Here is a 13,437-nt window from a genome sequence, read left to right on the forward strand (position 1 = left end):
TTCTTCATAAAGTTTATGGATAGCGGCTCTATAACACATGGGAATTTCAAGTTCTTCCATTCTACACCACAACTTATCCCTAGGGATTGTGTCAAATGCTTTTTTGAAGTCAACAAAATAGCAAAATACTTCTTCCTTGTCCTCCCAAAAATTTTCAACAATGTGTCTCAACGTGATACCATGATCCACTGTAGAATGTTTCGGCCTAAAACTTGCTTGTCCTCTTTTCCTCGTCTTTTACTTCTGCCCACTTATTAATTATGTCTTCTACCATGCTACTGAAAAGCTTTGCAAACAAAGGATTGATCATAATTGTTCTATAGTTGGATGGATTATTATGTCTCCACTTTTAAAATGGGGTATTGCTAGGCTAGTTGTCCAGTCTCTTGGAAATCCTTGCTGAATGATGTTGAATATTTCCATGATGTGCAGAGCAAGAGCGTTCATTCCCCATTTTAGATACTCTGTTTGAAGTTCAACCAAGTCCTTTGCCTTTCCTATTTTCAGCTTCTTAATTCCATTCTCCACCTCCTGTAACGTGAAGAGCTTTGAATTTGTGTTGAAACTTGATCCTGGGGGGGCTCCACCTTAAATTATTTCTCATAGAGTTGCCTTGCATATTCAAACCATTGATTGGCTGTAATATTATTTTCAATTTGCTTCTTCTTTGGTTGCAGTCACTGCCAGAAAAGCTTTGGGTTATTCTTGCTTAAATATATTAACTCTTCTCTCCTTGTTTGCACAAACTAATCTTTTTTCCTTTTTAGTATCTGCTTATATAACTTTACATTCATCTTCTCCTTTCCTGCCTTTTTCAAGGTCCTCCTTGCCATCTTGCATTCTTCATCAAACCAATCATTTACAGGAAAACAATTTGATTTTGATTTCCTATTTTTTGCTCTTTTGCACTTCTCAAGTGCACTTTGAATTATATTTGTTAACTCATGATTGTTGAAGCTTTTGAAACCAGTTTTCTCCTTCCGAATTAATCTCTCTAACATTGTCTTGAAGATAGTACAATTTTCTTGTGTTAGAAGAATTTTGCCCCTTGATAGTGATTGTCGAGATCATTGGGTTTCATTCCTATGGTGCCTTTCTTCTAACCATGACAACCTTTCACATATATAGTACTAAAATTGGTGTAGCTTTTATAGTAGAATACATCATATTTCGCTTGTCATGATCTTTCCCATTCAAAATGAGACAGCCCCACGTGTAATATAATTGCTAACTAAATATTACTTGCTATCATACGTATCATAGAAAGCTTCCATTCTCACTTTTAACTGTTATTTTTTCTGGTTCACTTATGTAATGAACCATCTGATTTATGGATGCATGGTGATTTCTAGGTGGAAAAGCATAAATTCCTATAAGCTTCTTAGTTTTAATCACTTTTTCGAAGTTGACTGGTACTACAAAATTTGGTTTTTGTTGAATTTACATGGACACAAACATTACCAGTAATCTCTTCCAGATATGATCACTTAAGATGCATGTGACTCCCTAGTATGCAATGGCAATAGGTAGTCACCCATACTGTGGACGATTAGGAAATTTAACACGTTAAGGATGTCGTAACTTGAGAATTTAAAGTGTTGTAGGGTTTTCAACCCCACACTGCAAATTCCCAAACCTTTATATGTTGCTTACAATTAGTTTTTGTTGTTTGCTGTCACATTCTCACCTAACAAGCTACCTTCCAACGCCGCACCAACACCCTCATGTGCAACCAGCACCCTAGTAACTAGGGATGACTTCCATTTTGAGGAACGATAGTTACAAGAAAAGCATTATAATCCAATGACTGCTAATTCCCTTGTAGAATTTCTTATGCGAGAATACATCCTCACACTACAATAATTAATTTTAAAATGATTTCAAATTGACAGCCACAAATTCACAAAATGGCCAAGGGAGATCGTAACAATCATAATAATGTCAGGAATGCCAGCCTGACAGATACATGTAAATTATATTGAAACGGTGCTGAATATGCCATCTGAGTGCCCACATTGAAGCTTATCATTGCAATGCTATTTCCTACAATGTATACTTAATTTTTGGAAACAATCAGATGGTATTATTTACCCTCTTACTACATGAGTTTTCTTTCACAGGTCACATTGCCTACCATGAACTGCTCTCTCCCTGTCCTTGCTGCATGATGTCTTATTGTTACTTGACTTGGGCTATTGCATTATTGATTCCCCACGACTAAACTCTCCAGATAAAAGTCGTTAAAGAGTCTCATATTAATGTGCAACAAAAGTCTCATCAGGGGATATGCTACTTTTATTTTTCATAAACTCACAATGCTCAGGTGGGGAGGTTTGGTCCCCACAGGTCTTGTGGTCCAATCTGGAACAAGAGTATGCACATTTAAGAGTTGCTCCAGGTGCAATTTCTTTAGTTGAAAAAAAAAAACTCAGCATTAAGCAAGCATCACAAAGACAACAATTAGAAGGGAGCCACAAAACACACCATGAACTTCACATATATATAGAAAGAGAGACCTACAACAGATTATTACAATCAAAGTGGATTCAAGAGGGACTTGAAGTATATGTGACCAACAAAAATGATCAAACAGATTGATCTGTTATTCCTTCTATCTACTTCTTAATCTTTGATTGCTTTCGGGCAAGAAACCGCTCCCGAGCTGCCCGGATATTGTTTTCAAGGTTCTCTGGAGGCTTCTTTGAAGATGTCAGGCTTGGATTCGAGTTTGATACCTCTTCGCTTACAGTATTTACTCCACCAGAAGAAGTAACCCTTCCACTAAGACACACATAATAAAAAAATTAGCCTGCAAAGTAACAAACATTGGAGATTTACCACAACCAATTTTTGAATTTTAAGAATAAGAGAAAGCTCGAATTCAGTAGGTATATCCTATGGCCATAACATGTGCATGTTGCTAAGAAAATGGATTTAGATTTAAAGGAGTCTCCCATGCCCTAATCTGGCATCCCAATGCATACATTAAGCACAAGAATATGTACCTGAGTTTATTGATGTCAAGATGTTGTAACCTTCCCCATATTGGGTTCACCCAAGATGCCTCCACGGCACACAAGTTACGTATATAAGGACGGGATGTAACTAGCATTTCATTATAGAGAACATATTCAGGATAGAGCCCATCATCATCGACCTCCAGTGGACAAGCAGTCGGATGCACCTGCCTCAATGAATTCACTAAATTTACTAAATTCACTAAATTTAAAATAAATACAACGCGTATGTTTACTACAGATGTGGTAACAATTATAAAAATAAATAATGAGTGAAAATTGACATTGAACCTGGACTAGCTGTGACTTGTAGCACAAGGTTCTGTAACCATTATGGCGTTCCATTCGCTGTGCAAGTCGATTTGCAAAACCAATGCATAAAGCTTTCCTCAAGTTTTTACTAATTCCCCCATTTTCTCGTGAACTTTCTTTTGGCCGCACATCTAGAGATTCTGATCATCACAAACCAGAAATAATCTCAGGACTCCATATCACCTACTTTGTGCAAACGCTATCATATGCAACATCTAAATATAGGATTCCTTATTTATGCACATGCACAAGTTTACTGAAATAACAATCACGATCCATAGTTGTGGTTCTGAATTTGATCACAAGGTTTTTGCTTGCTAGAAACTCAAAACATTGACATCCAATTGGCAATCTGACTTGGGAAGAACTTCGATATTCACTGAAATAAATCTCCAGCACCAGGTCTCAAATATATAACAAACAATTCTGCTAGCATGCAAAACAAATCTCTGAGAAGAAATGAACAAAGTACTCAACTGCACTTTTTCTCTGTGGATTTAGTCCCAAAACATGAGGCTCCACACATCTGCACTTCTCATCCTAAAATTGGGTTTAAGAAGTATCTATTTCACATATATCCAAATAGCATCCAAGTAGTTGGCATGATCCATTCAAAAAAAAAAATATCCTGCTTTTGGCGAGAACGGTACTTCTGATTTGGTTCTACATAGGTATGCTTGACTATGTTAGCTTTTGGGGTTACTCTGAAAATGTTTACACCATGTTTTGGGTCTTCATACGACTTGGGTTCCATGGTCTATGTTCAACACCTAAATGCTCCGCGATGGATTTGCACATGGTAAATGATCTATGATGGATTTGCATTGTGGAAAGAGCTTGCTCAGTGATTGCTTTATCTCAATTAAGTCTTGGCAAGATATTCTTCCTTTGGGAGTTGGAGTTCTCTTGCTTGCTTCATAAACGTCCTTCATTGTTGCTACATGGAGAGGTTCACTTGCATGGAGAACACCCAACTTGGGAGGAGGAGCATTGTGCATCTTAGAGAAGGGCATCAGACATTGAATAGCATGGTGTTGCTTGGACTCCTGTTTGGAGGCTCACAGTTAGCTCGAGGGCTCATAGGCTGCAACAGTGTTCTTGCAATGGGCAGCTCAACCAATGAAGTAGATTGCATGGGAGGATATATGGAGTCCATGGAGGCTTGTGATGGAGTGATGTGGACATAGCTTGAGGCTTGAGTAGTTTCATCATCTTGAGTCTTTATTGTGTGTGACATCACCTTGGAATATGATATGTGTACTTTGGAGTCAAGTGTTTCACTTGTTTGGCCTAGAAGTGCTCCCACATTGTACTATTGCTCTCCCTTACCTCTCATGTAAATAGAGGAACGACAGAATCCTCATTCATGTCATTGTGTTCATTTTTATATCCTCTCCCAAGTAGAGACATGAACTCGAGAAGAGTGTGTAGTGGGGTCCTCTCTCTCTCTCTTTCTCAGACTCACTAGGGTTTGTCATTCTTATTGGAGTATCCTAAAGTGTCTTGGAAGTGTAGGGTTAGGGTTTATCCCTTGGAAGTTTAAGATTAGGGTTTTGTGATAAAACCCTAGGGTATATTTGATGGAGAAGAAGAGAAGAGGATGTCTTGCCTTGCGGGGCTTGTTAGAGTGATTATGTTGGAGCTCTGCGGTTGAGCTAGAGCTCTTAATGTTTTCCTTAACTAGGTTGTGGAGAGCAAGTGATTTGTACTAGCCTTGAGAGAAGGCTATGGTATGTACATTAACTTCATTTTGAGCATCTTAATGAAGTTTTCAGCTGTCCAAAACTTGTGCAATCTTCATATTGATTTACAGCCATATGTTGTTCATGTATTGTAATTTACAGCTATATGTCTTAATAGTTTGACATAAATAAAAGAGCAATTGAGTGATTTGACATCATCATTGAAGAATTAAAGCTATGTTTTGCTGCTCTTATAACTGCTGTAAAAGTGAATTTACAGATCTGATTTATGTGAGAGAAGTTGCCCTAGAGGGCTAAAACTTATCTACACGGCTTGATATCCTTTATCCTTGGAATGCCTAGAAGACTGGGCTGTTAGGAAGTGAACCATCGTTATCTTCCTTGCTGTTTTAGATTCTATTTCATAACAGCCCTAAGGCTGAAATTCACAGGGATAAGATCTGGGGAAACTCTAGTCAAAGAGGTGAAATTCTTTGTTTTGCATTAAATTTCCAACAGTGGAAAATTTCAACAGGCTAGACGGTGTAAACAATGGCCTTTCAGAAACCCATTGAGTGCTCAAGCATCGGGACTATAACAAAGGTAATATCTTGCTATCAGATGATAGTGCTTTCTTCTTAAATGGAATCTAGGCTGATGACAGAACCCATGCATTAGAAAAGAATTGGTACTAACTGGGGTATAGAATATTACAGAAGCCTAGAGTTGTGTTACAGACCCGTGATGGATCAATCTCCCATTCAGGATATCGCCTTACAACCACAATGTGTGTGTCTATATATATATATATATATATATATATCAGAACCCACAGAGGTATGCATGGCCCTAATAATTAAAAAAGTAAAGTCTAGAAAAGGGACTGTTGAATACATTTGAAAATATTTGTGTACCAAATAGAGAGGTAAGACTAAGGTATGTGCAGGAAGTTCATAGCACCAAAGTCACAGGACATTTCACTCATCCATGAAAGTGATCTGTGAGCATCGATGAATAGTTTCAGTATGAGCACAAGATGTGTGTGTAAAAGATAAGTTAAATTGAGTCAGTGAGAAAGCACAGAGTCAAGTCAGATAGAACAAGTGCAGGCATGACAGAACTTGTATGCAGGAATGTTGATTGCGTCAACATGCAGTTTTGAAGGACCCTCCCAGAATAGCACCCAAGGCAGAATAAGAGGACAAGCACGGAGGATGGAAAAGCACTTGGAGACAAGTCAGAAGGCACAAGAGTGAAGGAAGACAACAGCGTGTGGATTAGAGATGAAGATCACCATGTGCAGAATAACATATGCATAAAAGCACAGAAAAATGCAACGCAGAGCGCATGGATGAGTGCAGAAGGTAGGGCATGTTAATTTTTCAAGGGCCATGCTAGAACAATTCTCTTATACAGATAACAAAATCATTATTAGCATTACCATTATTATCACGTAGCAGTAATAAGAAAATTGATTCATAAGCACGAAAGAGCAGTAGTAAATTGCAGTAGAAACAAAAGAAATAAACAAGAAACCATCAGACAAGAGACACAGAAACTAGGCCTGAGGCGAGGGGAAAACCCAGAAATTCTTCCTTATATGAGAGAGAGAGAGAGACTTCATTGTACATCATTACATCAGAAGCAGCATCAAGAGAATAACCAAACCGGTAACCAAGAGCAATAGAAACCCTTCCAACCCTTCCCTCTGAAATTCGGCTCTCTATGCTTCTTCCTCCTTCGCTAGATCAGAGATGCACAAGACAAGTTCGATAATCAAATGGAGGAGGAGGTCTCTCCATCATATAGACTTCCAAGAAGGGTTGAATAGGTGCTTCATAGGGCCCAGCCATCCTATACAAAAGGAGGCCGACTAAAATTTATTATTTGGAGGGAAATAATAAATTCAAATTTGCAATTTAATTTTGTTCTCTCTTTTATTTTTCATTAAAGGAAAAGCCAACCATAGCTACAACTTTCAACATCCCTCTTTGCCAGGGAGGTATTTTCATTCTATCATCATAAGGAAAGCTTATAGCATTACAATCCAATTTCAATCCTCCTCAGCTACGAAGGAATTCTTCTGACTGCTCCATAGATCTCATCTTGGATGAACAATGATGTCTTGATCCTCAATGGATGATAGGGGACATCAATTTACCACAACCACGTCCATGGCAATCACATTTGACCTTGTTAAAGATCTCACACACCCTATTCGTTTCCAGGTCAAGCTCCATGACCTAAAAGAGTACATCATAGATCTTATCTCAGATTTACATGTCTCAACATAAGGAAAGCTAATAGCTACATCATCATCTCTTCTCATCTCATCTCAGAAGAATGATCCACAATGGCAATAGGGAAGGTCGATTTACCATAACCAAGTCCAGAGGTGCGGGGGAGCGCTCCCCCCCACCTTGCTCTCGCTCCCAATCCGCACTCTGTGCAGGAGCGGCTCGGGAGTGCGCTCCCGATAAAAAAAATTCCACTCCCTGCCAAAATTGGGAGCGATATCAGGAGCGTCGCTCCCGTCGCTCCCGGAGCGAAAATTACAGCTCGGGAGCGATCGCTCCCGAGCTTTAAATTTTCGCTCCGAGAGCGATTCGGCCGACGACGGGAGCGATCTGGCGAAAAAAAAAAAATTGCAGACACCAAAAAAAAAATCAAATTTAAAAAAAAAAATATGTTTTAAAAACACAATGGGGCCAAAAATATTTCATTATCACTTGAATGAGAGCAAGAGCAAAGGAGCGAGGAGCAAGCGCCGAGGAGCAAGGAGCAAGCGTGCAAAGAGGTAAGTAACTTAGTAATTTAGTTAGTTTAGTTAGTTTAATTTAGTTAGGTAGTAATTTAGTTAGTTTAATTTAGTTTATTTAGTTTATTAACTATATTTAGTAAAAAAATCATAAATCTAAATTAAATTAATAAATTAAATTAATTAATCTAAATAAATTAAATTAATTTGCAGATTCAAAAGCCTACAAATATCAAACATCATGGACCTGGCTATATTTCTTGGCATTTTCCTCTTCTTGGTCCCTTTTATGGTTATTATGGTGCTGGAGAGTAGGAAACGGAGGGGCCAAAATGAAGAGGGGGATGAAGAAGCTGGAGAAAGTGGATTTGATGAAAACCCCGGTGAGGAGGAGCTGGAGGAGGGTAAACATGACTCTCAAAAAACTAAACAATACCAAACCCCATTGTGGAGATATGTTAACAGGCCTGAAGCAGGGAGAGGGGATGGAACCACTAAATTTCATTGCCCCCATTGCAACAATGATTACACAGGTTCATACACCCATGCCAGAAAACAACTCTGCGGGAAAAGGCCATGGGATGGAGACAAACAAATAGGAATCAAAAATTGTCCAGCGGTGTCAGCAACGGATAGAGCCAAATACACAAGGGAAGATGAGGAAGCCCAATACAAATCAAAAAAATCAAGGGATTTCTTTGAACCAAGCTCACAATCACAAGCACAAATAGTGGATAGAACAATTATACAAATGCACAATGAAAGATAGCCAAGAGACAAGACACACAATATTTGGTGAATGACCTGGGAATAACCCCACAAGGGGGGAAACCCTTTGCAAATCTTCTTATATTAGATTGTCTTCAAATGTTCAACAAAGAGAGTACATCATCGAAGAGTCAAAGTCAAGCTTTGACTAGCAAATATCCAATATCCAATAATGTTAATATGCCAAGCAACTATCCAAAGCAGAGACAAGAGAGAGAGAGAGATGAAGTCAACTAGAGTCAAATCTGATCTTCCTGCAATCTGCCCAAGTCAACAACAGTCAACTGTAACCAAAGTGTGCCATAACCAGAAATAGGTCAGCAGTCAAAGAAGTCTCCAAAAGAGCTCGATCCTGGTTCAATTAATGCGGCCCCCTTTGCTGATTGAAATGACCCCAAAACAGTCCACTTCCAGACAGTCAAACTTGGTCAACTTAGAGAGGTCACTTGAAGTTAAAGTTCTGCAATTAGGGCTGCAGTCAAAGTGCCCAGATTGTCTTGGATTTTGTGCCAATAGCTGCAGGCTGCTAGAACAGAGATACTCCACCCAAAACAGCAGTAAAATCATATCAAATCCACCCAAGTCAGTGCTGGTCAATGTCCTAGAACAGACCTGAAATTCGGCCAACATGAAGGTGACACTTGTCCTTTGCACATGTGAAAGATTCCCTGCAATTCTAAGCTGTACAAACCAATCAAATGAGGAGAGAGAAGAGATGTGTTGAGTTGATAAGGTGCCAAATGAAGTTGAGGGCACTTGTATTTATACATAACTTGAGGTGCACCATCTTGTCCTTGAAAGGTGCCATTAGACACAAGGCTGACCTTGAAAATTTTGAACTTGTGGGCTTGACTTAAAAAATCCACTTTCAATTTTGATCCTCTCGGAAAGAGAAATTTAATGCAATTGTTGGAATTTGCCACTGAACTGCCAAATTAACACTTTCTCTCAGCTTGGGAGATATTATAACCGAATCATGTGACCACCATATGTGTCTCATCATTATGTCATGTACTTCCCTACTCATCTTTGCATGTCTCTGCTCATCTCATGTTGAACACTCTCGAATCTAAAGAAGAAGAAATGTTGCAGGGGAGCTCCAACTACCACCCTGACTCTATCACCATCGGGGAGTCTCTCCTACCACCCAGAATCACCATCATCGCCATCGGGGAGCCAAAGCTACCAGCCGAAACTAAAGACAATGGGCAAGATCAACCTACCTACCCCAATGCATAGGGATCACACTCTATCCCAAAGTCCCTGACAATAGGTGAGATCAACTTACCAAAGGCAAGGATCACGCTCTACCCTATTGTCTAATAATGTTTCAAGTCAAGAAACACTACAGAGGTCACAAGAGAAGTATAAGGCCAAGCATGATCAACACAAAACGTAGAAGTATAAGGCCAAGCATGATCAACATAGAATAGAGAAGTGATTTAAGGTGGGAGACAAAGTATGGTTACAGTGGAACAAGGAGAGGCTGCAAGGTCCTGGTAAGAAAAACAAGGCTCCGAGGTATGGTCCCTTTGAGATACTGGAAAAGGTGGGTGATAATGCCTATCGATTCAGTTTACCACCATATATGCGCATTTACTCAGTTGTGAATGTAGAAAATTTGAAACTCTATGAGCCTTCCATGCTAGATCAGGAAGAGGAACAGGTCCTACCTTCTATGGAGGATTTGACAATAGATGCTCAGCCAGAGTTGACAAAAGATATAATTATGTAAAAATCAATCTCTCTCGAAAGAGTGGTGTACAATGTATTAACATTATTTTTTGTACGCAGTTTTTCCAATTAATCCAAAAGATCGTGTTATCGATTTCGTCTTGCATTAAAGGAAAATGCAAAAATCCACATTTTAGCATGGCAGATGGTGTCAATTTTGACTCAAATCAGACCAATTGCAGACTTTGCGGTTTTGTGATAGGGATTAATTATGTGTGTACTAATTGTTTTAATTATACGTGGACTCATGCCAATGAGTCGAAACAAGATCTTGAAAACCAACACAGGAGTAATTCATTGGAATTGGAAGCTCTTCGAAATTTGAAAGAAGAGGTTGCGTTTCTAAGAAAGTGGAGATTCACTCCTGGTGAAGCATCCGTGACTGCTAATATTACCATACTTTGCACTTCAAAGGGAACCTTGCTTCACGCACACTCTCTAGTTCTAGCAAATAAGTCAAAAGTATTCCGGGAAATGGTAGAAGGAAATGAAACAAAAGAAGTGCACATTGATGGGGTTGGAGGAGAGAGGATGAAAGCACTTGTAAAGTAATTGTACAGTGCCAAAGTTAGTAAGGAAGAAATGCATGCCCATCCCAGGGAACTTGTTCAGCTGGCCCATCTCTATAGAGTCAAAGGACTGATTAAGAGGTTGGACAAGTACATCTCGTAGGCTAATATCATAGGAAGGAATTCCCTTATCAAAATTGTAAAGATGGCCTACTTACATGGGTTGAAGAAAACTAAGAAGATGATTCAACATTTTATGGTTGGCGGAAATGAAACGAAAGAAGTGCACATTGATGGGGTTGGAGGAGAGAGCGTGAAAGCACTTGTAAAGTATTTGTACAATGCCAAAGTTAGTAAGGAAGAAATTCATGCCCCAACCCAAGGAACTTGTTCAACTGGCCCATTTCTACAAAGTCAAAGGACTGATTAAGAGGTTGGACAAGTACATCTCGCAGGCTAATATCATAGGAAGGAATTCCCTTATCGAAATTATAAAGCTGGCCTACTTACATGGGTTGAAGAAAACTAAGAAGATGATTCAACATTTTATGGTTGGCGGTGATCCAAACAATGAATTATTTAATAGGGCCTTGAAACAACTGTATGCGGTGAATACAAGGATTGCTCATGAGTTTTCTAGAGATATCATCAGCCTAATACAAGTTCGAAATGATTAAGAAAACTCATGAAATTTGATTTTATCTTGATCACGAGCTTAGAGTGATAAGATTGGTTCTCTTTTCCTTCGATATATGTTACTTTAATTTATGAAATTTTCTTGTTAACCCAAAAAGGAAAATATATCAAATTGCAACGTTCATTAGATAAAAAAAAATAAAATAAAAAAATAAAAAATTTATTATTATTATTATTATTAATTAAAAAAAATAGACAAATTAAAAGTTGGCGAACAAATATACACCCCCACAAACCCGTTCAACGTCGTCGATGACAATGACCAATTTCAACAAAACACTGATTGATCTGGAGAATAGGATTACTAGCCACTCTGATGATTTCAACCAAAAATTAGTCGAACTGGAGAGTAAGGTTATTCGACATTCCAATGATATCAAGAAGCTACAGGATACGACAAATCGAATAGAACAACAGCTTGAGCAAAAATATATCAAATCTGAAATAAATCATAATCAGACAATGTCATTGCTGAACACTTTGTGTGACAGGATGAAGGTTACACCCGAACAACTACTCCAAGATGATGGAGGTAGTCACCAACACAATTCATCATATTCAACAAATTCAACAGATTCTCATGAAAAAGCGGAGTGTCCAAAAAAATCATCCACACACCAATCAAGGAAATAGTAACGCTACTTTTTCAAATAAGCGGCTCTAATACCAGATGGCACAAACAACTTAAATATTTGGCAAATTCATATTTATTATTATTAGAAAAGATAGAAGATGATTACAATTTGTGGGAGGCCCCTGGCTTTATACCGCCTGTTGACCACTACTGGTCAACTGCCCATGCAGTCCACCTCCTTCCTGTTGGCAGAGAAGGGTAGCTCCTGAGCGACATGTCCGTGCCAGCCTACAGTCATCGACAGCTTGATCATTTTTGTTGTAAACCCAGTCTGCATGTTTGAATTGTAAATAATCTAAGCAGATCAGAGTCATGTATGTAAAATTGCCTAGGTGGACCTAACTTTCTAATGATGATCTGCGTCCCGGGAGGTTTTTAGTCTCACCGATCCATGGATCGGCAGAGTTTTCCTTCAAACCCGACCCCAAAGCCGGGATGCATTTTGTTATTAGGACTTTAGGAGAACCCTAGCATGTTAATCTGCTAGATTATAGCTGTGTCGCAGAACTGGGTGGTCTATGAGGGTCTGTATTAAGTGGATTCATCCCTTTGAGATGTAAATTGTAAAAATTGTAAAAAAAAAAATCATGATGAAATGTGTCTTGAGGGTTGAAAATGTTGTAAATCCCCTCATGAGTCCTAGGTCCTAGGTGCTAGGTGATGATTCCAACGGCTGGGTTTGATGATCCATCTTAAAATAAATTTAAAATTTTTTTTTTAATGAATAAAAATAATAAATAATAAATTCATATAAAAAAAAAAAAAAAATTAAAAATTTGAAAAATTAAAAATAATAAAGCAAAAACCCTAAGCAATAAAATAATAATATTTTTGTGGATCACCCAAAACTAGCCGTTGGGATCATTTCCTTTATATAGGGTCTTAGGGGGTCATTTTTAGGTTTATCTGATCTGTGAGTTTGTACTGAAAGCTCTCTTGTAAACTGATTTCTGATTAATAAAAAGACTTTGGGGTTCAAACTGGCTGGTGTTACTCTCTGGGATTTGCTGTGAGATTTTTGCTTTTCTGCATATTTCAGTTTTCAGCAGTTAAAATAGCTGTTTTTTTTCAGAGCATTGTGAGTACAGGTACCTTGCTCACGTGCTAGGGTTTGAATGTTGTAGGGTTTCTGGAAAATGGCAGGTATCTCCATTTTCTCTTGAAATCTAGCAGCATTTCTTGCCCTTTTTTTGCTGATGCTTGCTTGAGGTGTGCAGGAAACTTTTAGGTGAAGGTTATTTGTGGGCGTTTGGGGAAGTTCTGGGCTGAACCAGCCGACTCCCACAAGCTTTTCTGTGCAGAGCCCAGCTGTTTGTGCCCTGGGTTA

The 13,437-nt window shown here is 38.6% G+C and overlaps 1 protein-coding gene across 3 annotated transcripts in view; it reads right to left on the reverse strand.

Annotated features, from left to right (window-relative positions):
• Positions 1 to 1,961: 1,961 nt before the first annotated feature.
• LOC149146812 (putative pre-mRNA-splicing factor ATP-dependent RNA helicase DEAH4) overlaps positions 1,962 to 13,437 on the reverse strand; it is a 448,775-nt gene continuing 437,299 nt past the window's right edge. For 2 of the 3 annotated variants that reach the window (XM_089438928.1, XM_089438927.1), the window contains 3 exons: positions 3,309 to 3,469; positions 3,006 to 3,184; positions 1,962 to 2,781 (listed from right to left, as the gene is read on the reverse strand). In XM_089438928.1, the coding sequence (XP_089295054.1) occupies positions 2,616 to 2,781; positions 3,006 to 3,184; positions 3,309 to 3,469 (506 nt within the window). In that variant the 3' untranslated portion in view covers positions 1,962 to 2,615. Of the gene's footprint in view, positions 2,810 to 3,005; positions 3,185 to 3,308; positions 3,470 to 13,437 lie in introns of all 3 variants that reach the window. The other variant, XM_089438929.1, reaches the window with a different exon arrangement.

Source organism: Pinus tabuliformis, chromosome 9, assembly GCF_031772625.1.
Source record: "Pinus tabuliformis cultivar Carrire ecotype Pingquan chromosome 9, CPIR1, whole genome shotgun sequence".
In the NCBI taxonomy this organism is placed as follows: Eukaryota; Viridiplantae; Streptophyta; class Pinopsida; order Pinales; family Pinaceae; genus Pinus; species Pinus tabuliformis.